The sequence below is a fragment of the Odontomachus brunneus genome, unplaced genomic scaffold (assembly GCF_010583005.1).
Source record: "Odontomachus brunneus isolate Ranch 3 - 2012 unplaced genomic scaffold, Obru_v1 Obru_scaffold_048, whole genome shotgun sequence".
Classification (NCBI taxonomy): Eukaryota; Metazoa; Arthropoda; class Insecta; order Hymenoptera; family Formicidae; genus Odontomachus; species Odontomachus brunneus.
Genome location: NW_022639498.1, coordinates 13,649 through 40,202, shown reverse-complemented (window position 1 = coordinate 40,202; position 26,554 = coordinate 13,649). Strand labels below are relative to the sequence as shown.

General features: G+C 33.4%; 1 protein-coding gene across 1 annotated transcript; it reads right to left on the bottom strand.

The window, feature by feature from the left end:
- Positions 1 to 7,782: 7,782 nt before the first annotated feature.
- Positions 7,783 to 24,730, bottom strand: LOC116845011 (protein APCDD1-like). Its single transcript, XM_032817239.1, has 5 exons — positions 24,490 to 24,730; positions 18,038 to 18,185; positions 14,091 to 14,322; positions 12,338 to 12,727; positions 7,783 to 9,625 (listed from the first exon to the last, which is right to left on the bottom strand). Exons 1-5 carry the CDS (start codon positions 24,548 to 24,550, stop codon positions 8,555 to 8,557), a joined length of 1,902 nt encoding a protein of 633 aa, XP_032673130.1. The 5' UTR covers positions 24,551 to 24,730; the 3' UTR covers positions 7,783 to 8,554.
- Between the last annotated feature and the right edge of the window lie 1,824 nt (positions 24,731 to 26,554).

The window sequence follows — 26,554 nt, the reverse complement described above, 5'->3', positions numbered from 1 at the left end:
AAATGTTACTTTAACATTTATTTGAGATCAATGCAACATTTTAAAAATATTTCCGCCGATTAAAATGTAATGGCAACTCTATTTTAACATTATTGAAACATCCAAATCGCGGTCAAAGTATATTCATAATGATGTTTGATACAATATTAAACACTACATATTTGACAATATTACAGGTTCTTCAATATCATTGTAGCAATATTGTATTGAACAGTAAGCATAATGTTTGAGTTTAATGTCTAAGAATATATTAAAATGCATCTAAAATAATCCATGTGACCAAAGGATTGTTGAATAATGTTATCAATTAGATTTTGATGTAGTGGAATTTGCTAAGTTATACGACGATTAATAAATGTATAAATTACAAATATAATTTAAATATAAATTAATAAGGTTTAAACAATATAGATGTAAATATGTCGTTTTTCGCTCCTATGATCCTTCAATTTTTTAATAAGCTTTTAATAATCTCTTTCCTACATTCCCAGTAAGCAAGAAACATTAAATTAGAAACGTTTAGAAACGTTGACTTCATGTGCATTATTTGGATATTTTTTAATAATATTGCATTTATATTTCTCACATGTTATTTTATGATTTTTCTGAATGTTGTTTAAACGTTTTAAAAACATTACAAAAAATAAATTTTTTAAATGTTACTTTAACATTTATTTGAGATCAATGCAACATTTGAAAAATATTTCCGCCGATTAAAATGTAATGGCAACTCTATTTCAATATTATTGAAACATCCAAATCGCGGTCAAAGTATATTCATAATGATGTTTGATACAATATTAAACATTACATATTTGACAATATTACAGGTTTTTCAATATCATTGTAGCAACGTTGTATTAATGATTTCTTGCTTACTGGGAAAGTATCTAGGGCTAATGATCTGTAAATATCGATCGTAGAATTGTAAATGAATCCTTTATAGTTTGTAACAAGCGATTTCATAATTATGTGTGTGTGTGTGAGAGAGAGAGAGAAAGAGAGAGGGGGCAGGGGTAACTCATATTTTGTACAGACAAAGGTACAAAAGTTACATCAAGACCTGGCAGTTCCGGTTTGATCTTGAACAGGTCACTTCTAGTCCTACTAGTACATGTAACTCCTTTCTTGAAGAAAATAGTGTTCACAAATTTGTCCAAATCTTCATTTTTGCTTCTATCCTGTGCCTTATTCTTGTTTAACAACCCAATCTTTGTCGGACTCTCGCAATGTCGTATTTTAACACACGTATAAACAAAACCCGATATTCTATACAAACTTTCATCGCTATTAATCGTCTCTTTCTCACAATATTGTACGTAAACTCGCGCCGAGCCATCGAACGAAACCATTATCTGCTCTTTCGGAACACCATGGTGATGGGAAAAAATCTCCTGCGATCTTTTCGCGGACAAGTAACCCGGTTGGTTCACCGGCCAACCTCGCATTTAATATCGCCTGGCGCACGGCCGCCCGCCATACTCGGCCTGTACGGAACACGCGGTATCCAAAAAATTTGATAAAGTTTTAACAACGTTCAATTTTTATGATTTAAAAATTTAAGAATGTTATATATATTTACGAATATTATATGTTTACGTAATAAATATGTCTTATACTTTATTAAATTTATTGCATAAATGTTGTTAAGATTAAATTTATTGCATAAGTGTGTGTTAAGATTTTCCTGTTTCCGAGTATACGTAGGCTACTTATGTCGAAATAAATGTCTAATAAGCCGCTAATAAGCGTTTTTTTAACTTTTAAATGTTTTGTAAGCGGCTAATAGACGTTTAAATAGACGTCTCATAGAGGTATAATTTGAAGGACACAAAAACGTCTAATTAATGAAAATTTTGACGTATATTTCCATCAGACTCTTTAGTTAAATAGTCGTTCATTCGACGTCTTTTCAACTGATAATTTAACTACTAGGGTGAATATCGGAATCCAACTTTCGTAATTAGGAGGATCCCAGTACACATTACCCAAGTAGCACAGCAGATGGCACACTTATTTAAAAAAAGTTCGTAAAGAATTCAGAATAAAAAGCTCCTCGTAAGCTCTTTCAAATGAATCATTTGAATCAATGTTAAAAATGAGTTTATTTTTCTTATGTACAATGGATCTAAAATGAAATTAATTAAGTACTCTTCAGGAATTTTTTATTTGTATAATGATACTACCCGACGTTGCTCGAAGTTCAGAATGTTACACGTATGCGGCACGCAGGCTTTTGTGCGTCGTGTTACTAAAAACTGCACACACATAGGGTCTCTCATCTCCGATTTCATTCTGTTTTCTATTGCTGAGGTTCGATTCTTGACGGTATGCGAATGAGATACGCTTGCGAAAATGTATAGTTCACGTTACGTATACTGTAGATTTTCGTATCACATGCGTATTTCATTCGCACACCGTCAAAAATCGGACCCCTGAATTGTCGGCACTAGTTCTCTCTCATCTTTCATCCATCCAGTCATATGGCTAGATACAGGGAGAGTACCTTTTTATTTATATTTCGGAAACCATAGGAAATGCGCAAGTGGCTACAAAGCATCTACATCTCGCCGTTTGTCGTCGATGTGACAGTTTTCCTAATCTCAATAGTGGTCAATTTTGTCAGTTAATGTCTCGCTTCGCAGTAGAGAGCAACGATTTTGTCAGAAAAAAGTTGTTTCTCGTGCAAAAACACGTCGATTGAACCTAATTGAAATCGGAGGTGAGAGACCTAAACTGAATAGTTAAGTAAATATTAATACAATATTTATTTTTTTAACATTCGATCCTGTATCTTGTGATTATTTATTATTACAGAATAATGTCTCAACCAAATTGGAAATGATTTTGCAATTTGTCAGATAGACAGATTTATAGACGTCTTGCCAAACAGTTTAATCAAAATATATTTCATCAAAATATATTTAATCTTGCAATAACTGATCATGATAATATACTCGATATACCGTATAACCTAAATGTATCTGATATTGAGGAAACAATAGAATCTTTTAACAGATTTCTTAATAGTAAATCCTCGATTGAAGTTCATAAAGAAAATCCTGCAGATTTATTATTGGGAATATGCATTAATTTTAAGGGATTTTTTGGTAAAAATACGGCTTTATTGTGAAAAAATGGTTACAAATTGATAATTCAAAATATTGTCCATCGCTAGCCACTACTTTTTCCCATCTTTCTGGTAACAGGTGGATTCCACGTCGAAAGAACGACACATCTTTTGAGGCTATCCACGAATCGACCCATTTTTTGGTATCCTCATAAAAATGAAAGCGCTGCTCAGACAGGCTATGAGTCATTGATCGAAATAGGTGGTAATCGGAAGGAGCAATATCTGGAGAATACGGCGGGTGTGGTAGGACATCTCAGTTAAGCGCTTCTAATGTTTTCTTGACCGATTTCGCAACATGTGGCCGAGCGTTGTCGTGCTAGAAAATCACTTTGTCGTAATCTGACCGTTTTTGCTTCAATGCTCAGTTGCATCAATTGTTGTTGGTAGCGTTCTCCAGTGATGGTTTCGTTGGGTTGAAGCAGCTCATAATACACTACACCCAGCTGATCCCACCAAATACGGAGCATGAGCTTGGCGCCATGAATATTCGGCTTTGCCGTCGATGCTGATGGTTTGCCTGGCCTGCACCATGATTTTTTGCGCTTCGGATTATCGTAGCGTATCCATTTTTCATCACCCATCACTATACGATGCAAAAAACCTTTTCTTCTGTGTCTGAAGCAACAATTCATAGATCATTTTGCGCCTTTCGATGTCCCTCGGCTTCAACTCGTACGGCACCCAATTTCCTTGCTTTTGAATCATTCCAGTGGCCTTCAAACGTCTGGAAATCGTTGATCAATCAACATTTAATGATTCTGCAAGTTCTTCTTGCGTTTGACTCGGGTCTTGATCGAGTAAAGCTTCCACTTCCTCATCTTCAAACTTTTTCGGCTGGCCTGGACGTTCCTTGTCTTCCGTGTCAAAATCACCTTTTTTATAGCGTCGAAACTAGTATTCACATGTTGAAATCGATGGAGTATAATCACCATAAGCTTCCGATAGCATTCGTTGACTTTCAGCAGCACTTTTCTTCAAATGGAAGCAAAAAAGCAAAAAAGTAAATTGTGTTTTGTTTGCACAAAATTTGACATATTCAATGCTCAAAAAAACAATGTCGTTTACACTTCGGCAAAATGACACATACTGGAAACTAAAGCCACATGATGGTGCTTTGACATAAAGGTGGCAAACAGTATGGTCCGATGCGACATAGTACTAGTTACGCCATCTCTTGAAAATCCTTTAAAATTAATGCACACTCCCAATACATTTATCCCATTGATATTTGCTTCTGGAAAGCAAACTTTCGTGTATTTTTTTTTTTTTTGAATTAACCGTTATAATATTCCATTAAAAGTTTAAAAGTAATCATAGAGAATCATAGAGAGTCATTAAGCTGCATCCCAAATTTCATTGCCAGCGATGAAAAACTATAATTCATACTATGTATATTATAGATTTTCAGCGCCATCAGTAATTTTAAAACACAGCCTATATCAATATTCATCGCATATCGAATATTGTTACCCTATACAGAACATAATATCTACTAGATATCTATGAAATATCCTTCATGGATAATAGGGATATCCACGAATATCTAATAAATATCCATTAGACTTACGAAACATATCCAAATGTCCGTAAAACGAGATCTAATAAATATCCATAGGATATTAAAGTTAATATCCAGTAGATATCCATAGTATATGTAGTGAATATTTACAAAAATATCTAGTAAATATCTATTAGATATACATATTTATCATATTATAAAAATATAAAAATTTTTCTCTTTTCCTGAATTTTTCTTAAATATTCCACTTTATTGTTTCACCCGCTACTTAATACAATTTAAATTATACTTCGAAAAATTTGCTTACCAGCTGGGAACCTGAAACCTCTGCTTCTTGAGTCGTTCATCTTACTTACTGCGCCACTGTCACTTTGACTAACAAGGAACACTAGGTAATTTAAAAATTCAAAAAATTCTGAAATTTTGTGCGCAAGTAAAGTAGTTCATCCGTAACACAAAACTATTTTTTATTCATGCGAAATTACAGTTTTAGGGGTTGAAACATCCTTTTGAAAAAAATCGTTTTTTTTTCTTTTGAAGCGAAAATCGTCAAAACTGTAAGAGATAGAAAAGATTTTCCAAAGTAAAAAGTGAATGATTTCAAAAATACTTTAGAACAATAATAAAAGATGTTTTTCTAATAGTTTATTTATTGTATATCCCTCTATTTTACCCTCATCCCTATTTTAAAGAATTTTTAAATTTTTATATAACACGAAAATTAAAGAGCATTTTATGCTGAAAACGATAATGTATATTATAATTATGTTCCGAAAAATCATTTTTCAAATATGAAACAAAACATCTTTGTATACGCCCCCCGTACGTATTCATCTCATATCGCGTTGGCTGTGCGAGATAGCGTGAAAGGCAAATACAATCCATCAGTACAGTATCAGTACAGCAGTACCTATTGAAATAAGAGCTTTTATATAACAACAACAACAACAATAATTATAATAATGATAATAGTAAATTGTCAACCTAAAACCAGTCAAATATTTTTATGGTATATAAAAAAATGTACAAAATACTTTAGATAATTAAAAACAAAATATGAAAAAATAAAGAAAAAAAATTATTATTTTTATAAAATATCGTTCATTTAATTTTTGCCTTTGATAAACCAGCTAGTTGCAATGTACTTGAAAGAAAAAAAAGATATTATATCAATGGTAATTCCGCGCAAACAAAAAATAGTTTTGTGTGACGGATAAACTACACATCTATTTGCACATGTTTCAGAATTTCTTGAATTTTTGAGTTGCCTAATCTTCCTGTTAAGTTCCTGGGCGTACGTCATGTCGCCATGACAGAAAAAATCGGAAAATTAATATACATTTGATTTGCAAATCGTACGATAAACAGGATGTTACATGAAACTCTATTTTTTAATGTTAAATGACGCCAAGTTGATAATCTTGACTATTTTGCAAACTGTATGATAAATAGGATGTTGCATGAAACTCTATTTTTTAAAGTTAAATAAATCGAATCACTGATAATCTTGAATATTTTGCAAACTGATAAATAAGATATATAGTGTTTTGTAGGGCATAAATTGGACTATTATCGGAATAAAATAATGCAACTAATAATCTATATGTGCAACATCTATTCGTAAATAAATTTATATATTTGTGTCTTTTGATTCATATAAATATATCCGAGAAAGTATTATTTCCAGTTTCATTTATGTTACCATTCTGTAGTAATACCCTAGCAAAAATTGAATCTAGTGATTGTCTAGTAATGACACAGAAAAGTTGGGTCTTACATCGCTATTAATATCTCGATTATTATTGCAAATTTCGCAAAACAGTATAGAACTTTTACGTTCACATCAACTCATTCTACGTCCCCACAAAATGCCCGGAGGAGAGTGAGACCTGTATATACTATATACAGGGTATCCCGCGTAAGCATACGAAAAGAAAAATATAAGTAGAACACATAAAAGTGAACAAAAATTGTATAGGTCATTTTTCAAACAATCACGTAAAATTTAGAGATATTAATTAAAATAGTTGGGCATATCAGAGCGCGGCGACACGGCAGACGGGACATACGGCTCGCCGCGGTCGACGAAAAAAATGAACGATTGCTCGCGGGCCTATCTTAGGCCAGAGAGGTGGACCGTCTGGCATACTGAAATGAGTAGCTCCGTATGTGCGTCCGTATACGTGTGCGTTCTTCTATTTTCTTTGCCGGCCGCGGCGAGCTGTATGTCCCGCCTGCTGCGTCGCCGTGCTCTGATATGCCCAACTATTTTAATTAATATCTCGAAATTTTACGTGGTTGTTTGAAAAATGATCTATACAATTTTTGTTCACTTTTGTGTTCTACTTATATTTTTCTTTTCGTATGTCTTACGCGGGACACCCTGTATATATTATACAGTATCCCATTTTAAAAGATCCACTCTCATAATTCTTCAGCCAAGTATATTCAGTAAAAATGTTTCAGACAAAAGTTGTCGGGTTCAGAGAGGAACATCTGAAGGTGACCTTGACTTTGACCTTGGAGGTCATTCTGAAGGTTATTCGAAAGTCAACTTTGCTTCTTAAATAAAAACATTTATTTTTTCTTACGGAATTTTATTTTACGTAAAGAAACTAACAATTTTTGTTTGAAAAAAATTTTTATACGAACTCTATTTTCTAAGATATTTACGAAGATATCTACAAAATTATTGGATTTAATAATTTTTTACTCGAATTCTATCAACTTTAGCGAAAAATAGCAAGAGATAAAAATTATCCATTTTCCTCTCATAGAACTCTGAGAATTTTTTCAAAATTTTTCAGTTAACTTCTTAACTAATACTGCATTTTCTTGCATTTTCTTAAAGTACTAAAAAATTTATAAAAAATTCTGAAAAAATTCTCGGAGCTCTATGAGAAGAAAATAAACAATTTTTATCTCTTACCATTTTTCGGTGAGTATATTAACCAAGTTTAATTAAGCAGTTGAAATCCTATTGCATATAGTGTCACTTCAATGTTTATTCATTGTGATATTCATTATTATCACGTGATTTGAAGACAAGTATGCCAACCAGGAAAGGAGTAGTGCGAAAAGATGAAAAAGGGTAAGGACGATATTGTCGTTATCCTATACACGCAATGAGTCTCATAATAAAACAATCTATTTTTTTTTCTATGTAGTTTAAAAAACGAAATCGCTAATGATTAACGATTAACTAATTAGTCGATTTTTTTTATTACTCATTGTGATTAATTAGTTTGATCGGTTATCCAGATTTTTTACTAACCAAGTAAAAAGAAACGGACATCCGATTTTAAATCGTTAAACCGATTAGAAATCATTTATCCGGATGTTAGATTAATCATATAAAATCACTTAGCTTAGTATGAATATATATACAATTTTAATACACAGTAAGAATACTATACATTAAAATGCGTTTAAAACTTAAGACATAATCACCGAAAACTTTCGTTTATCATCAAAATCAATCAATTCATCAATCAATCATCGATTCAAGTTACACTCTTCTAAAAGTATCGATACCTATAAAAGATGCGTCAGTAAATAGGGTTGAAAAAGTTACATTGTAACAATCATTATTGAAAAGAAGATAATTTGTAACGATAACGATGTTACAAATAACGCCTTGCTTCCCAACCCGAATCGGAATGTACAACTGATTGCGTCGATCGTCACGATCGCGCTCAACACTGTGAATTCCTGAGTGATTTTCGATTCTATTTACACATGTACAAACTTTACCATCCTACGAAACTTCGCATACGAGACGCGAGAGTAATCTCGGGAGTATCGAAATGTCATTTGCCACATTGCGTCGATCAAACTCGTTCTTCTCACGCTCGTATACTCTTATTCAGTTCTTCAGGAACAACGACGATCACTCGTTATTATCACCGTGTGCGATAATGTAAATAACACAGAAGCAGTTGCGACACAAGAAGCCAGACGGGGGCGCAACTAGCCGGTGCGGCAGAGAGTAATCCGAAGCGAAGGTCGACACTTCGCCGGAGATGCGCCCTCAGGACGGGATTATGCGACGGGATCTGCGCGCACTGTCGCAAAGGAGCGTTCCACACGTTGTCGTCTCGCAAGCCCAGCAGCAAGATATACTGACCATTCCAATTGATGCCGATCTTGGCGCGCAGCCCCAAAGTCGAGGGTGCCTCGATGCCTCGAGGAACGCAGTTTCTCGGCCAGCTGGTGAGCGGCATATTCGCCCGGTCGGCGTCGCAGCGATTGGCCACCGTGACGTCGCCGGGGATGAGAGTGCTCACGGCGATATGTAGGTCCAGTTCCGTGGTTCCGGACGGCATGTTCCAAACCGTGGGCCTTCTGGAGGTAGTCTCGTGCACCTGATGGCCACGCAGCATCGCCGTATATCTCGACTGCATCGGGATCTGCGCGTCGCGCAAGAACTGATAAACGTTGTCAGTCAACGATCTCTTCAGTTTCCTCAGCTTCTTCGCTTTCTTGTCCCTCGTTCTTAACATCTCCGTGCAAATTTTCATGCGCACAGACGATCCTTCTTTGGTTTTTAGCGCCGAAGCATTGACGTTCATTAAGTTCCTTCGAAAAGGATTGCTCGCGCTTCTTTTGAAGAACTTTGCTGAGTTGTTGAAAGGACGCGAGACGTAATCGGAAGAGAATGGCGGCTTTCCGTTGAGCTCTTTGTGGCGACGCTGTCCACTGATTCGTTGAATGTAACTTCCGGCCGCGGTGATCGCGTATAAGAACACTGAACATTGCGGATCGTCATAATATTCCCACCGACCTGTCCACAATTTATCCCCTGAGTATATTTGAAATTGCCTCCTGGACCAGATGCCACCCTCAAAGCTTTCGCATCTCTCACTCAGCCAGTAACCACCGATGAGCGCGGGTAGAGGCACCGTCACGTGAAGAAGAGGTGGGCTGTACTCGGTCGACCGAGATATGCTGCCGCATATTAGACAATCATTCGTCTGCAAAAACAACATTAATCTCGTAATTAGCCATTAACTTATTTATTCATCTCATTACATTAAACATGCTTACAATAAGTGAATTTCTCCATAATTAGACTGGTAGATTTTACTTTCTTCACTAATCTTTTAAGTTTAGTATGACATTAATCCACATGCTTTGTCGTTATTTACAGTAAACAAAAAGATTTTCCTTGCTCAAAAGATATAATAGATGAGAAATTATATAAAAAATTATTACATAAGAAGTTATGTAAAAAATTACACAAGAGTTACATAAAAAAAATCTATATAATTGAATCATGTTTTTGGTTAATAAAAATTATATAGAATGGAATGTGTATATATATATATATATATATATATATATATATATATATATATACAGGGTGTCCCGTTTTAACTTCCACACCGAAATATCTCGAAATGTACAAAAAATACGGAAAAATGTTTTAAACAAAGCTTATATAGTTTGATGGAAGACATAAGAAGGTACCATTGGTTTAATCTTGGATGGCGCCGCCAAGGTCAGGTCGAGGTCAACTTTGCTTTTTCAAATAGAAACATATATTTTTTATAACGGTATTTTAGATCGTAAAAAAACTTTCTACGTAAAGAAACAAACAATTTTTGTTTGAAAACATTTTTTATGCGATCTCTATTTTTTATACGACCTCTATTTTCTGAAATATTTACGGAAATATCTACAAAATTATTGGTTTCAATAATTTTTTACTCGAATTCTATAAACTTTACCGAAAAATAGCAAGAAATAAAAATTATCCATTTTCTTCTCATAGAACTCTGAGAATTTTTTCAGAATTTTTCAGTTAACTTCTTAGTACTGCATTTTCTTGAAGTACTAAAAGGTTTTTTAAAAACTCTGAAAAAATTTTCAGAGCTCTATGAGAAGAAAATAGATAATTTTTATCTCTTGCTATTTTTCGATAAAGTTGATAAAGTTCTAGTAAAAAATTGATACCAATAATTTTGTAGGTATTTCCGTAAATATCTTAGAAAATAGAAAAGTTGTTTGTTTCTTTACGTAGAATAAAATTCCGTAATAAAAAATATATGTTTCTATTTAAGAAAGCAAAGTCCCTTCAAACTTTGACCTGACCTTGGCGGTGCCACCCAAAATCAAATCAATGGTATTTTCTTATATCTTCCATCGAACTATATAACTTTTGTCTGAAACATTTTTCCATATTTTTTGTATATTTCGAGATATTTTAGTGCGAAAATTAAAATGGGACACCCTGTATATACAGGGTGTCCCGAAACTACCGCATGCTATTTTAATGGCAGATTCTTTGGAACATTTTAAAACGAAAACTCGTACAAAAATGTCGAGGCTATAATAGTTTTCAAATTAACGATTATATTTCACCAATAACAGGGCTAAAATTTCGCACGCTCAAGCACGCCGAAATGACAGGTGATAAAGGTGCCACACGCTGTATAGAATAGTGGACACCTTCATGGTAATAATTGATCGACATTTTGACAGATTAAGGGCGCGGTCTAACCATTACAAATGCTGCGCAGCGTTTCTCTTTCTTGTTCTATTTCTCGGATTCGAATAAAGAAAGAGAAAGAAGTAAAAACGTTACAAAGCATTTGTAACGCTTACTGGACCGTACCCTAAGTTGAAATATGTCATTTTTACTTGAGTCATATTTAAGATGTTTTACAACTATTATTCGTATAAAAAATATACTAATGTAATGCGTGAAGAAGCGACAAAACATATTATGACAATGTTATTGTAAATTTATACAATAATCATAATATCGTAAAAAAGTGACATTCATAGGAACATCTTTATCATTTGTCATTTCGGTGTGCCTAAGCGCGCAAAATCTCAGCCCTGTCATTGGTAAAATATAATTGCTTCCCATTTGAAACTATTATAACCTCGACATTTTTATATGAAAGTTTTCGTTTTGAAATGTTCTAAATAATCGTTAGTAATCGTTTCTATATAATCATTTAGTATAATATTTAAACGTTAAAATCGCTTTACAATATAAAACGAAAGAAATTAATAATCTTGTTTTATATGAGCTAAAGTGTAAAAAATTTCCAATAAAAATGATAAGTTCAGATAAAATCATACAGTATTTCAATAAAACTTGTATACTTTCTATCAACCTTATTAGATTTTCTTTAGCAGGGTAGATCAACATCTTGAAATATTAATTTTATGTGTATTCTTTTGAAACTTTCTGATGGAAGGATATTTTAATTTTTTTTTTACAAACTTTTTCATTTTTATCATATTTTTTCAATTGTACAAGAATAAACTATTAGTAGAATTTACCTTGCTAGAAAACATTAGATATGTTTTAAATGGACTGGGGAACGTCCCGAATGTTATGTATTGCAGTTCTCGGGGCGTTTCTGGGGTTACGGTTGAGGCAAGACGCTCGGTAGGGTTTTAGTCGGTAGGAGTCCGACATAATCCCTAACCTTACTCAGAAGGTCGGGGATATGCATAATGCATTTTCCCATCGTCAAAAAAAAAGATATGTTTTAAATATGTTTAAAACATCTTTTATATATATATATATATATATATATATATATATATATATATATATTTATAAGGTGTTTTTGACAAATCATGATGTTTGATGCGTTGCCGATACACGCATTGAGAATTTTTGTCGAAAATTAAAATGACCTGGAAGGAACTTCGACATAACGTACCGTGTTGGCGTGGACCAATAACGTGGACTGTAACGAGGTCGCTTTGTAAGTCTTGCGAACGGACACATTGGGCGCAGGACTACCTAGAAAAAGTTCCAAGCGAGACCCGTCGTAGAAAGAGCTGTCGGACATCTTCGGTAAGAACGATCTTCGCTGCATCCTCAACAATCTCAACTCGCCGACTTCTATTTTGAACGCATCTAAGCAATCCTGACCAAGACGTTTTTTCGAAGACGAATGAGCCTGCAGAGAATTGTATACCGGGCCATGCCACAAATGCGTCGCCAAATATTGCCGTGGTTGTTCATAAATCAGCTGAGATATGTAAGGTCGCCATCTAGGCTGAGGACCGCAGGTCAAATTCATCCTTTGTTCGAATTTATGAGCGACCTGAAAAAAGTAAATTTGCGATAGATATTAACCTTTTTGCTACTATGCGCCATCGCGATGGCGCCATAAAGTGGCTCTCTACTAATCCAAATAGCACAGAAAATTTCAAAAGAATTCAAAAAGAATTCAGTTCACTAATTCTGAGTTCATTTTCAGATGCAAAAGGAATTCTTCAGAGTTCAGTTCAGTTCAAAACAATTCTTTTTGCATCTAAAAATGAACTCAGGGTTGGTGATATACGACTGAATTCTTTTTGAATTGCCTATGCTATCTGGGAAGCGAGCGTTCCTAGATAGACAAAAATGCTCAACATAATGTAAATATATACGCTTTATAATGTTATACGTAGGACGGATTGAAGTAAATATAAAAGTCCCATACAGTTTTGCGATATTCGCAATAAATCTCGAGATATTAATTAACCTAATGTACAAACACACGACAACATACATCGCCACGACATCTCATCTACCATATTGCGCGTGATCATTCACTAATTTTCTTTAATTAATATCTTGCGATTTATTGCGAATATAGCAAAACGATATCGGACTTTTATGCTCTCTTCTATCCGTTCCACCTTTCCACGAACATTGCAGAGACGAATCTGGGACAATCCGTATAAGTGCTTTCCCCAAATTATCATTTCTATCAGAAATTTCAATTTCTCACATTTCAGCTTATATAAAAAAGTTTCTTATTTCTTTCATTTTATACCGTTAAACATTTATTTTTAACGATAAAATATTTATCTGGATATACATGTCTTATTGTGTAATTTAATCATGTTTTACCGAAAACGTGATGATTCAGTTACATGAATTTTTCTTGTGTTATTCTATTAAATCTTTTAAAGCAAAGCTCAGAACGTAGCTAACATCCAACTGGAGAATTCGTTTTTGAATAATTCTAGTGAGAGGAGGCGGTGGGTACGCGAGATAGAAAAAGAGGAAGTGCGGGTGCACGCGCGAGAAAGAGAGAGAGCGAGCGCGAGAGAGAGAGAGAAAGAAAAAGAGAGAGAAACGGAGAAAAACGTAGGCGCGTGGAAACTAAGGAGTGAAAGAAAACGTCGGGAACGGAGAGATAGCATTACCGAGAAAAATCGAGAGGCTCGAAGCCATTTTCGCAAACATAACCCAGTTACCCGATATCTCGCGAAATGATCGGCCGCCAACCAGATAGATTTTCTTTTTTGATGGCAGATGTATCTAGAAATATGTTGAAAAATAGTGTTTAGATCGTTCTGTAATCATACAGATAAAAGAATACAACAGTAAAGCTCTGTACCCAGCTCAGTCGTAGTGAAAGGATCAAAAGTGTAATTTTTATGTTGTTTGTGGATCCAAAATACATTTGCATATACCTGTCGATTTAAAGGTGTAATATAAACGGCGTCCACGTGAACCTTTGTCTCGGTCGCGCCGGAAACGATGCTGGACGGCCCCACCAATTTGATAGAGCCGCAAATTCTGACAGTATGCGTCGGCATACTGCACGACACGTCGTCATAATGATAACGCAACAACAAAAATGTGCTATTCTCGAAGAACGTATATTTCCTGATTATATATTCCGGACCGGCTCGCACTTCGCACCTATAACAGAAAAGCTGTTATTACTAACTAAACACTCTCTTTTCATTGAGGTTGCTGAGAAACTAGGGTTGCGAAGAAACTCGTTCCTTATAACGCAACTATCGTTAAAAATTGCTTTTTTTATAACTAATGACTTGGCAAGAGCCTTTTTCCTTATTAATGACCGTAAGGTAATTACATTCTTTGTGCAACAGCAATGAATATGATCGTTACAAAATGTACACGGGAGAAACAATTCCGTTAGTGTAACTGAATTTTCCGTTGCCTGGGAAGAAAAAGGAGCGGCAAATCTAGCCTGTAACTTTTAACAATAGTGTTGTTACCGTTACGTATCGTTGCACGGTGGGCCAAGAAACTAGTAAAACTGGCCAATTAATATTTTATAAAATATCCCGAGTAGCACAGTGACGTCAAAAAACATCAAATTGACGTTAATTTGACGTCTTCTGTCTGGTGTAGCCAGAAAAAAGTTTCAGGGGAGGCTGCACTTTTTATTTTTGACGAACAAAAAAAAGGTCATTCGAAAAAAATTTTTTCACACTTAGCGTAACCCAGAAAATTAATTTCGGAGGGGGCTGCAGCCCCCTCAGCCTCCCCCTGGCTACGCCATTGTCTTCTGACGTCATTTTGCCACTTAAGATATGAATATATGTTACACTTATATAAGGTTTTCGGCATCGCTCATTCCATTTCTGATGTCAAAATTTCGAAATTCAAAATGGCGGATTAAAATGCGAAAAGTGACTTGATTTAGATGAAACTCGGTACTCGGAGGTTTTTGGGATCGCTGAATCCGAATCTGATATCTTATTTTTAAAATTTAAGATGACGAATGCAATATGGTGGACCGAATGCAAATAATGATTTTATTTGAAACTCGGTAGTTGGGAGTTCTTGAGGTCACTGAATACAAATTCAAATTTAAAATTCAGAAATTCTAAATAGTAGATCCAATATTGCAAAAGATCAAAAGAGTCAAACAGTTTAAATGTTTTAGTTTTGAATTGGATTTCGAATGTAGCGACCTCGAATACTTACCAATACGAATTTTCACAACGATCAGAGCACTTTTAGCATTTCTGTCCGCCATTTTGAATTTCTAAATTCTGGATTCAGATTCGACTTCAGCAACTCCGAAAACCTACTAGTTCCAAATTATACAATCGAAGCACTTTCAACATTTCCGTCCGCCATTTTGAATTTCTAAATCCTAAATTTGAATTCGAATTCAGCGATCCTGAAAACCTACAGGTATGAAATTTCACGATGATGGGAGTACTTTTAATCTTTAGTCATTTTCTTAGGTCTACTGATCCATTGTGCACAAACATGAAGCGTGTACGCAGTATTTCGCGAATATCTCCATAAATTATGAACGGTGGCAGCTGATGTTATAAAATACATATAAACGAACCCCACAGTACCTCAAATGTAAAGATACGCGGCGCAATTCGCGCAACTTTTGTTGCAAAGAATGACATTGCGATAAATATTCAGAAACATATGTGTATAATGTTTCGCCATTTTGTCTGTTTTGTATTTTTTCACTCTGCACGTTATTATAATGATTTATTTAAGTATAAAAATGAATGAGAAACAGTTGCAGATTCTTCATTTGCTGCAATACAACAATACTAATAAAATATTGAAAACGTATACTAATAAAAATTGAAATTACTAGTACGATACATAATATTCAAAGTTTAACTTGTTGCTAAATGAAAACCAATCGATCAAATTCAATGAAACTTGAAAAATAGCTTAATTTATTTAGATGACGATAAGACATTTGTCTGATCTCATCTCCGGAATCGACTTTTGAATACTTTTTGAGGTCTGCTAGCCCGCTGTGCGTTGTATAGTTTTTTTATCTGTATATTATATCTGCATATATTTTAATAATTCTGTTATTATAACCGAAGATATTATAAGCTCAGTATTCATAGTCAGATATTAAATTCTTGTATTTAAAATCATCCAAAGTTCAATGAAACTTGACCAGTGAAATAATTCACACAAAATCTAAAGTTAAATTTAAAATCTTAAGTATAATATTCAATTGTGTATATCGTTCTAACATTCTAAACATTCAGTTGTGTTAAAACTTAGTTGCAATAACTGAGAATAATTAATTGAGTAGAAACCTCTTATAGGAATTTTTCTATTCCTACAACCGAGTTTCTCACTTGGTCTTATTCTTATCAGGCGACGGAAAATCCAATTACACTAACGGAATTGTTTTTCCCGTGCACAGAAAATTTTCTTTCTTTTTAACTGAATTTCTGTTTGATTCCCGGGAAATCAATAAAAGGCGAGTTTTTCTTTCAGTGTAATGATAACAAATTCCAAAAAAAAGTCTGAAACTTCGAGAAAAAAGTAATAAAATTTGCAATAATTCGTTTCTTTTCAAGTAACAGTAACAAATTGATCTTCAAAATGAATAAAATATTTAATTATTGACTTCTTAGATATTGACAAACTAGAAAAACTTATTTTTTTCTCACTGACTAAGAACGTCAGTGACTAAGAGAATGTCAATAATTGAGTGTTGTATTCTAACAACAAATTACTTTTAAAAAGTAAATATCCCACATATGCGAAAAACTCTATTATAACTCCTTTTCTTTTATCTGAGAAATAGACGAAAATTCGGTTGTAGAAACAGGAAAGATTCCTGCAGAAGATATCTATTCAGTCAATTGTTTTCAGATATTTTAATTGAGTTTTAACAGTCAAATATTTCATTTCGCGATCATTCATCATTCTGCGATAACAGAGATATCGTTCCTCGTCATTAAATATAAAAGAAAAGCTTAATTTATTAATTCTATTAAAAATTAATTATACAAAGTGGATGTCTCTCTTTCTCGCATTCGCATCGATATATTCGCTTTATAAAGTTATATAGAGTTTTTTATTTTTATTATTTTAGTATTTTTAGTATTGATTTTTACGGTAAATATCTATATAATACACGATATAACATCTATTTTTCCGTCTGATCCCCACTTACACGGAAAATAAATCTCAATTCGTGTGAATGGGAATCAGACGACAAGTCGGAGAAATGATATCTCTATTATCGCGATCGAAAACATTCGTCTAAACATCCAGCTGCTTCCAAACTCATTAGAGATGATCTCAGTCATTTGTTCTCAGTTACTGCAACTAAATTTTAATACAGCTGAATGTTCAGACAAGTGTTTTCGGTTACAGTAATAGAGACACCATTTTACGTCGAATTTTCATTTAGTCCCTATTCAGTTACACGAATTGACGTTTCTTTCTTGCAACTCTATCGTAATAATCATTTTCTAGATAAAATAAAAGGAGTTATAACAGAGTTTTTCGCATAGGATAGTTACCTTCTAAAAGTAACTTGTTGTTAAGATACAACACTCAATTATTGACATTCAGCCATTGACTTAGCCATTGACGTTTCAGAAAAAACTAAGTTTTTCTAGATTTTCAATATATAAGGGGGTCAATAATTAGATGTTTTACTCATTTTGAAGATTAACTTGTTACTATTACTTGAGAAAAAACGAATTGTTGCAAATTCTATTACTTAATTCTCTCGAAGTTTAAAAACATTTTTTTAAATTGTATTTGCTCAATTTGATTATTACATTGAAAGAAAATCTCGCCTTTTATCGGTTTCCCGGGAAACAGACAAAAATTCAATATGATAGTATCATAATGAAACGATAATTACTCTTGAGACAACCACGTGGAATGTAATCTGGAGTTGTTGTCTTGTACAACAGTAGCGCGGTCCTTTCTTGTGGTCTCCTGTAAAATAACTTCACATTGCTGGAAAGTCTCAGAATTCCAGATCCATGTTTGTTCCAAACTTGTTCCAACTGTAACACAAACATCACACGGTACATTAGCCTAACGTATGTAAGGGATTAGTAGGTATCCAAGCCTGGAGAGAACGGACACTGACAATCAATGAAACGTCAATGAAGCCTTCGAGCGTGTTTCTTTACAAAGAAATGAACGGTCGTAATAGGGTAAAACAAGGAGGACACACGCGGCCAGGCAGGCTCCACGTGACACGAGCGAGACACGGGTCACTGGGTAAAAAGATGCAAAAGGAAGGACCACCCGGCGCGAGTTTGTCCAAGATTTAGAAGTCGAACGAGCAAGCAACGGAGAAAAGACGGATGCGTTCACCCATATTGCATTATTCTCAGCTGGACGATGCGCCCATCGATAAGGCCCCGGTGCGTTACCTGAGTTCGGATGATCGAGTACACTCCCCGAAGGCGACCTATGCAGGCTGCCACGGCGACAAACTAATCTTTGTGTCGGGACATTTTTCCCGCGAGACCGTCTAGCATGACAGAAATCGTTTGGACGCTTTCATAACTGACAAGAGAACCGTTGGAGATCCCTCAACGATTTTTGCAAGTCTTATTGCAGATATATTATAAAGTAGCCAAAAAGATAAAGATCCTTTTATTGTGTCAGCATATTTAGAAGCTAGAGAACCGTTGGAGATCCCTCAACGATTTTTGTCTTAGGTATATTATAAAGTAATCAAAAAGATAAAAGTCCTTTTATTATGTCTTTATCAGCATGTTTAGAAGCTGGAAAGACTACACGACGGTAATTCGAATATTCAATTTCCAGTGAGTAACATCGAAACTATGTGAGGTGTATGAAAAAACATTTTATTCTAAAGATTTATGATGTTTTATTATTCTTTGTTCTAGATATCTCGCTAGATAGATGTACATAATTTTGACAGCAACTTTACTAGTCGATTTGTTGCATTCTTTATGAATGTATGGTTCATGTGGCACCTATATTTATCTCATAGAATGAGAAAATTAAAATAAGAAAAAACATTATCAAAATTTGTTCAAAACAATATGTCATGCAAAATGTAATATAAAAATCTGAATGTAACTTTTAGTAAATTTGCTACTGTAAATAAATTTGCATCAATACACAACCAAACATTTGCTATACTCAAATCTAATCTCTGTTTAAAAAATTTGATAGAATTATGTAAGAAAAATCTATGTAACTGAATCATGTTTTTAATAAAAAGAATGTCATTAATATATATATTTAATATGAAATTAATATACTTATATATTTATTTTTACTAATTTATTGATTTTTTCCTCATTCAACCTACAAAAATCTTTTTCTGTGATTCTAATAAAAAAAATGATAAAATTATATAGAAAAATTATATAAAAAGGTATGTGTACTCACAAATAATTATTTAATCATTTAACATAATATTTAATTGTTAGAAGTTAAAAGTTACGATATAAAAGAAAAGAAATTAATAACTTTTTTTATAAGGAATAAATTTCATCTCATATAACTGAATGAAAATCAGATGAAAAAGAACTCGCTAATGAGAATATCTTTGTGACCGAAAACATTCATTTGAACATTTAACAGCACTAAAACTCGATTAAAGTAACTGAAAGCAATTGACTCAGTAGAAATTTCTCTTATCTTTCTTTTTCTACAACCAAGTTTGTCATTTGGTTCCCAAATAACAGAAAATTTAGTTATATTAATGGAGTTGTTTTTTCCGTGTATATATGCTGAATTTTTTATGTGAGATAAAAATTTTTGATAGAAATGATAAATTCAGATAAAGTTATATAATATTTCAATGAAATTTGTATATATTTCTATCAATCCTCTTTATCGGATTTTTTAAATAGAACTATTACATTTTATATGATGTATTATTTGTAAATATTAATCATTCTGTTCGTATTTCTTTCGTGTTTCTATTTTATCATTTTATATAATAAGTGCCGTATGACCTTTATAATAGACGCATATTCTTTATAAATCGACTAGTAAACTTGCTGTCTTTATACACCTGTCTATCCGAGTAAAACACAAAAATACTAGTCTTTTATTTTTTGTAGATAGACATAAAAACATATTTATTTCTTTTTCTATTCTATAACACATATCCACAGAAATCAGTGAGAGGCATCTTTAACGATTTCTTTGCAAGGCAACCGATGAACGCGTTCGTAAGGAGTATCAGGAAATGTCATTAATCAAATTAAATTTTTAAATATTAAAAAATACCAATGTTGTCCCCCGTACTACGTCAATTATGTCCTACGATTGCAATTTTGCAGTGAAATTTTGTCAAATCATGCGGCCAATAAATATGCCATATCACATTGCAGCGAGAGTAATATAAAATTAAGACTGCAATAAAAAGTTCTCGACAGTTGATGAAACGTTTATGTTTTTGACATGCTGATCTGCTCGTTGGAAGACGCGTGCGGGACGAAAGGGTTGACTCCTCGCGCGCATAATCGGCGCGTAACGCAGCGGAATGCCATCGCGTGCCGGCTCGTGCAGACGCAATCCGCAGAAGGAAATTGCTAATTGTAAGAAGAAACCAAACGACGCGAGGAATGGCACGTTCTCACGACTGTTTAATATTCAATTGACACGCGGCATCTCTCCCGTGACGTCCCTCTTTCATCGGGCGCGTTATTGTTTGTATTGTGATTGGTATTCCAGATGTGCTTTGGAACTTCGACAGCGATTGGTAATGCAACGGCATGCTGGTGACGGCAACGACGCTGGTACGATCGCGATGCATAGCAATGATTCTTATCGAACTCGGTAGGAAATAACTAAAAACATTCTTGAAATTCGTTCTATAATAAACGCGAGAAATTTGTTTTACTATTGACCTCTCTCTACGATAGAGTTCTGCTTTAGACGTAGATGAACGAAAATAGAGAAGACGTAGATAGACGAAGTAAAATGAGTGTATTTTCAATTAATAAATGACTTTTTTTGAGAGAGCATTATAAAAAAATATACAAAATCTGCAAAAAAAATCTTTTTACAGAATTAACATATGAATTAAATATCAAATCGCCACTTTTAAGAGTAAAATTTAAATAATTTCCACAATAAGTACTGAAGATATAAGTGAATATATTTGTAAAATCAGTGTGCCGATATTTTCACATACACATACATTTCATATAATGAATTTCTAATTTTATTATACTCAAGTTAACTCTTATAATCTAAATCAAAATTATAATCTAAGTTTTTTTGATGATTTTTATAATCTTCGAACTAAAAATTTTTAATATATGTCAAAGGATATGTCAGTCAAAAACATGACACTCCTGCTACGCAACTATAGTGGCTTCCAGAATTGTACGGTAACAATATTTTCAAATAGATTTTTTTCTCATATAAATCGTCTTTTTGTATTAAGAATCATGAAAGAACATAAATTTACTTTTTTTGGTAAAGTTTTGTAAAAATATGCAAGTCTAACGGTAAAATAAAACGTTTGTGTATGTTCATATTGATTCATAAAATCATATACTATCTACGATAATAAGAAAAGAGTCAAAAAAAAATATCTATTATTATTTGCACAAATTCAAAAGTATGTTACTAATATATGTATTAATATAAAATTAATATTTGTATATATATTTTATTGATATTTTTATTGACTTTTTTTCTTACTCAATCGTACATAAATTTTTTTTGTGTTAGAAATCATCAATAGATATGAATTTATTCATTTTCGGTAAAATCATGTAAAAATATATAATATATGATGATAAAACAGAATACAAAATATAAAGAAGATGTCTATTATTATTAACATAAATTTCAAAGTATTATATTAAAACATTAAAAAATTGAATAATAAATATATTTGTGCATTTATTTTTTTTAATATTTTATTTAAAAAATTTTTAAAGTTTTTATACTTTTTTTTACAAGAAGCTTATACTTTGTAATTTATTTGAAAAAAGTAGGTAATAAGAATAATAATAGAAGAATAATGATAAAGATAATAAAATAATAATAATAATAAAAATTGTAGTTGTTAAATTAATAAGTTTTATACTTAATTTTAATTTAAAAAATGTTTTGTTTATTCTTACATGATTCCCAAGATGATTTAAACAATTTATAATAAATAATTAGGAGCATATAAACAATTTATTTATTAAATTATAATTAATTATTTTGCAAAAAATACAAATTTATAGAAATGTTTCGAGATTGTAACTGAAATTTTCAAATATGAGGACACATTTTTAGACTATATATTGAAAAAGTTTCATTATTTTTATTTAAATACTAAAACGACGAAAATATCTCCATGTTAAAAATGTATTCGACTAGCTAATGACATAAAATATCACGTATTTTTCGCATAACTATATTTGTTTGCGACCGAATTTTGTGTGGACTGTGTAAAAAATCGTTTCCCAAAGCAAATTAATATTAAAATGTACATTTAGAGAAAAAATGGTGACAACTATACAAGTAGTAACTATACGAGTTTTGTATATAGAATTAATGTATATAGTTTAATTATTTTTAAATTATTGCAACTAAAACTAAACGGTTACGAGTACTATTGGGTGTACAACTTAATTCGGTCCGTTTTTTTGCTTGAAAAACGCATTTATTTGAATGATAAAATGAATTAATACATTATTGAAAGTATTGTCCATCGCTAGCCACTACCATTCTCTGCAAGATTTATCCGACGGTGCAGATTCACCATAAACTTCCACAAGCATTCGATGCGCTTCAGCTGCACTTTTCTTCCAATTGAAACAGAAAATCAAAACTTCCCGCAAATGGTGCTTATTTGGAACGAAACTCGACATTTTCAACGCAGTAAAAATTAAACTTGTTGTGCAAAACTCAAAGGCTTGTAAACAATATTTGGTTGACAGATGTTGACACTTCACGATACAGCAAAAATCAGCTGTCGCCGTCAACCATTTATAGCACCTAGAGCCATCTTTTGAAAACGGACCGAACTAAGTTGTACACCCAATATATATATACTGTATAATTCTAGCAACTATTGAGTTTTAGTTGCAAGGACTATACAAAATAGTTGAATAAATTATATATATTAATTTTACGTACGAAACTCGTATAGTTGTTACCTATATCCACATAGCACCAAAACCAATGTTGTTATTATTATCAAAAGTTTGTTATAATATTTCAATAAATTACAATTTTCGTATGAGGATTTAATGTTGTACACTGAGAGAAAAATGTATGATATTTGGAACTATAATGGCATAGTAAAAAGATTATAGTTAGGAATATTAGTTTTATAGTAAATGTCATCATAATGTTTGTAATATTTACAATATAAGCATAGTATAATTGACCTATGTAAAACTTTTACCAAGAATTATAATTATTTGAAATAAAAAGTATAGTAAAGTAGCAAATATTGAATGGTAAGAGAAATTAACTATTTTATATAGTCAATACAATTGGAATATTTGGCAAATATAGATACATGTAACTATATTCCCAAAGTGCTTTACTATATACATAGAGTAATAAAATGGTGACTATAAATTATGTGTTCATTCTGCTATATCTTCATGTTTAGATGAACTATAAATATATGTTTGAGACCAAAATAAACCATAAAATATAGTGAGATTATAGTTATTCCAATTATTTTTTTCTCTCAGTGTAGTAATTTTCTTTCTCGGAGAGCAGTAAACGTTAGCTTAAGATGATAAAATAGTTATATTTTGTTAAATATTGAAATGATAATTAATTAGCAAAGAAAAGAAAATCTCGTATTAATGGTTGGATTTAAGGTTTATCAAAAGTCTCCCGAAAAGGGTAACACTTTAAAGTCATGATAACATAGCTATCATCTTTGGTGATATAATTAAAAGCTCCTTAAGTTTAATATTTTTATATTATGTGAATATAGTTGCCACCACCATGTCTTTTTCTTTAAGTGCACCCTGCGTTACATCTGCCATATTACATCGCTGATTGACACCGCGTCCTCAGCGGTGCACACGTGCGACTCGTGTGCTTTATCTCATGCACATGTGCAACTTCCTCTTCACCAAATACCCTCCAACGCTCCGCGTTCCCTCTCGAGTTCCAACAACACGCGACACACATACGACAGCGATACAAAATATTGTCTTCGTAATATCACTCTTCGCTTAAAACGCCGCAGTAGTGAACAATAAGCTGACCTCGACGATCTCGTCGTACACGCGAAATATTCAGCGTTACGGAAACTGGTTAATGTTGCGAGTATTTTCGCGATCCCCGGCGGCCGATTACATTTCGCATGCACGTCACATGTCGCGCACTGATACTTACTCGTCGACAGCATACAGACGACGAGGACAACGACGGTGAACGCCATCGCTGTCGATTTCATTCCGCCTCCACTGTGCGTCTACGAGCGCTGAGAGAGGACTCCCGCACTTCACGCAGGATCCGCGCGTTACTTCCTCCCCCGCATGAACTCACGGGACCGTCGAACAACACTCCGCGTCACTTCGCCCCCGCGTCGCACTCGACCGTCGACCGTGCACCGCTCCTTTTCCTCGGATAACTCGTTTCATCGGCGACCTACCCCAAGACTATATAGCCTCGGCCCCACTCTCCGTGCCTGCTCTCTTCCCCCTTGGCTGTGCTTCTCGTCTCCAGCGGGGGCCGGCGAAGCCAAGGGAGAAACTGACATTCCCATCTCTCCCTGCGCCTACGGAATCAGGCCGAATCCCGCTGCGAGGGTCTCGTGCCTCATAGATTTATACAGCGTCCCGACTCGGTGGCTCTAGTGCCCCACTGGGGCCCCGCGCCGAACCCGCAGAGATTTCTCTCTGAACGCACGCCGAGAACGCAGCGAACCCTTGGGAACATCTATGTAGAAACGTCGTGTCAGTGTGCGTCACGACGCACGAGGCTTCCAACGGCAGGTTGTACCCTGATGGGAAAATGTGGGTGAGTTTCGGGAGGGAGTGTGCTCTTCCATGCGCTGATGCAATAAAAGCCGTGCCTTCGCCTACAGCAGAGGGAAAAATTCATAGGCATATATTATTAAGGCTCGAGTACTCGCGTGACACAGAGTTACACGGATGCTTGTTAGCGGATATCTGTTGCATCTACCCCGGCGGGGCTCAGTAACTAAATCCTTCAAAACTGAAGGATCTAACGGTAGGAGGCTGTGCGTACACTGAAGCGCTGCGTGAAAAATTAGGCTCTCTCATTCATCAACGCCTCATTCATCAACTGTCATAATCTTTCATATATTTACCTGCCAACTACACATCTTTTTTTACATTGTTTAACAGAGACAGAGAGAGAAACAGAGAGAGAGGAGGAAAAGAAAGGAAGAGAGAAAAATAGGGAATAAAAACCGTTTCCTGTTGTTGATATTGAAATTAGAACAAGCGAAATTTACAAATATTATCTTAGTGAACTTAATTACACTGTTTCAGGAATACATTATCCTTACGCTAAAGTTATTTAATTTATTTAAGAATGTATTTTAACACTAGAATGCCCAATGGAGTTATTTTGACTCCTTTAAAATGTTATTATTGTCATCATTTCTGTTCCTCATGGTTTAGGAAAAAATTTTTCGGAACTTAATTATTTTTACAGCAAAACATGCTGAGAGAGAGTAACGAAAGAGATCGATTATATTATGATGAATTATTTCATGATTTACCTTAAATTATCAAGACAGTTCTTTAAATTATTTATTTAATAGTCAGTATTATATATAAAGATAGTACACAAACTATTTACTTATTTGAGATTTTAGTTTTTCAATTTCGATTAAGTTTATATTTGATTCGTGTTCATTTATCAGTCTTTTGTATATGGAGAAAATATAGTAGTAAAATTTACAACAAAATTTTTGTTTTTGGACCATAGAAAATTACGACCGAAATGACTATATATTTGTTTAAAAATGTTATGCGCGTTTGATTTTTATTATAAAATTACTTAATGTTTTTATATTCTGTTATATTATATATTTATTATTTAAATGTTTTTATATCATATGTACCACCATATTATTATTATTTTATTATCCTTATAAATTATCGAGTTTACTACTTTTCCATGATAATTTAGAAATATATTTCAATTAATATCCTCTGAAGGACAAAATCCTCGGGATAATTGCAATTTTAGTATAGTTCAGCTATACAAAAAGTATTGTAAAAAGAAATATAATTGTAACATAATTTATAAAGGAAAAGATAGTATTATGCCATCTTTACATTTTATACAATAAATTTGTTAATAATTAATACTTTAAATTGAAGACTTGATGATTATATTTGTTAAAATATTATTTAATCAATTTTTTACTCAAAGTTATGTTTATTATTTAGAACGATATTTATAAAAATGAAGCAATACTGCA

Bases quoted from the DNA above. Each gene is read 5' to 3' on its own strand.
- LOC116845011 (XM_032817239.1), bottom strand. From the start codon at position 24,550: ATGAAATCGACAGCGATGGCGTTCACCGTCGTTGTCCTCGTCGTCTGT. The intron at 14,323-18,037 runs GTAATTATCGTT...TTTCTGTTATAG, and splicing joins TCCACGTGGTTGTCTCAAGA to GTGCGAAGTGCGAGCCGGTC. The intron at 12,728-14,090 runs GTATATGCAAAT...TACTTTTTTCAG, and splicing joins TTACACCTTTAAATCGACAG to GTCGCTCATAAATTCGAACA.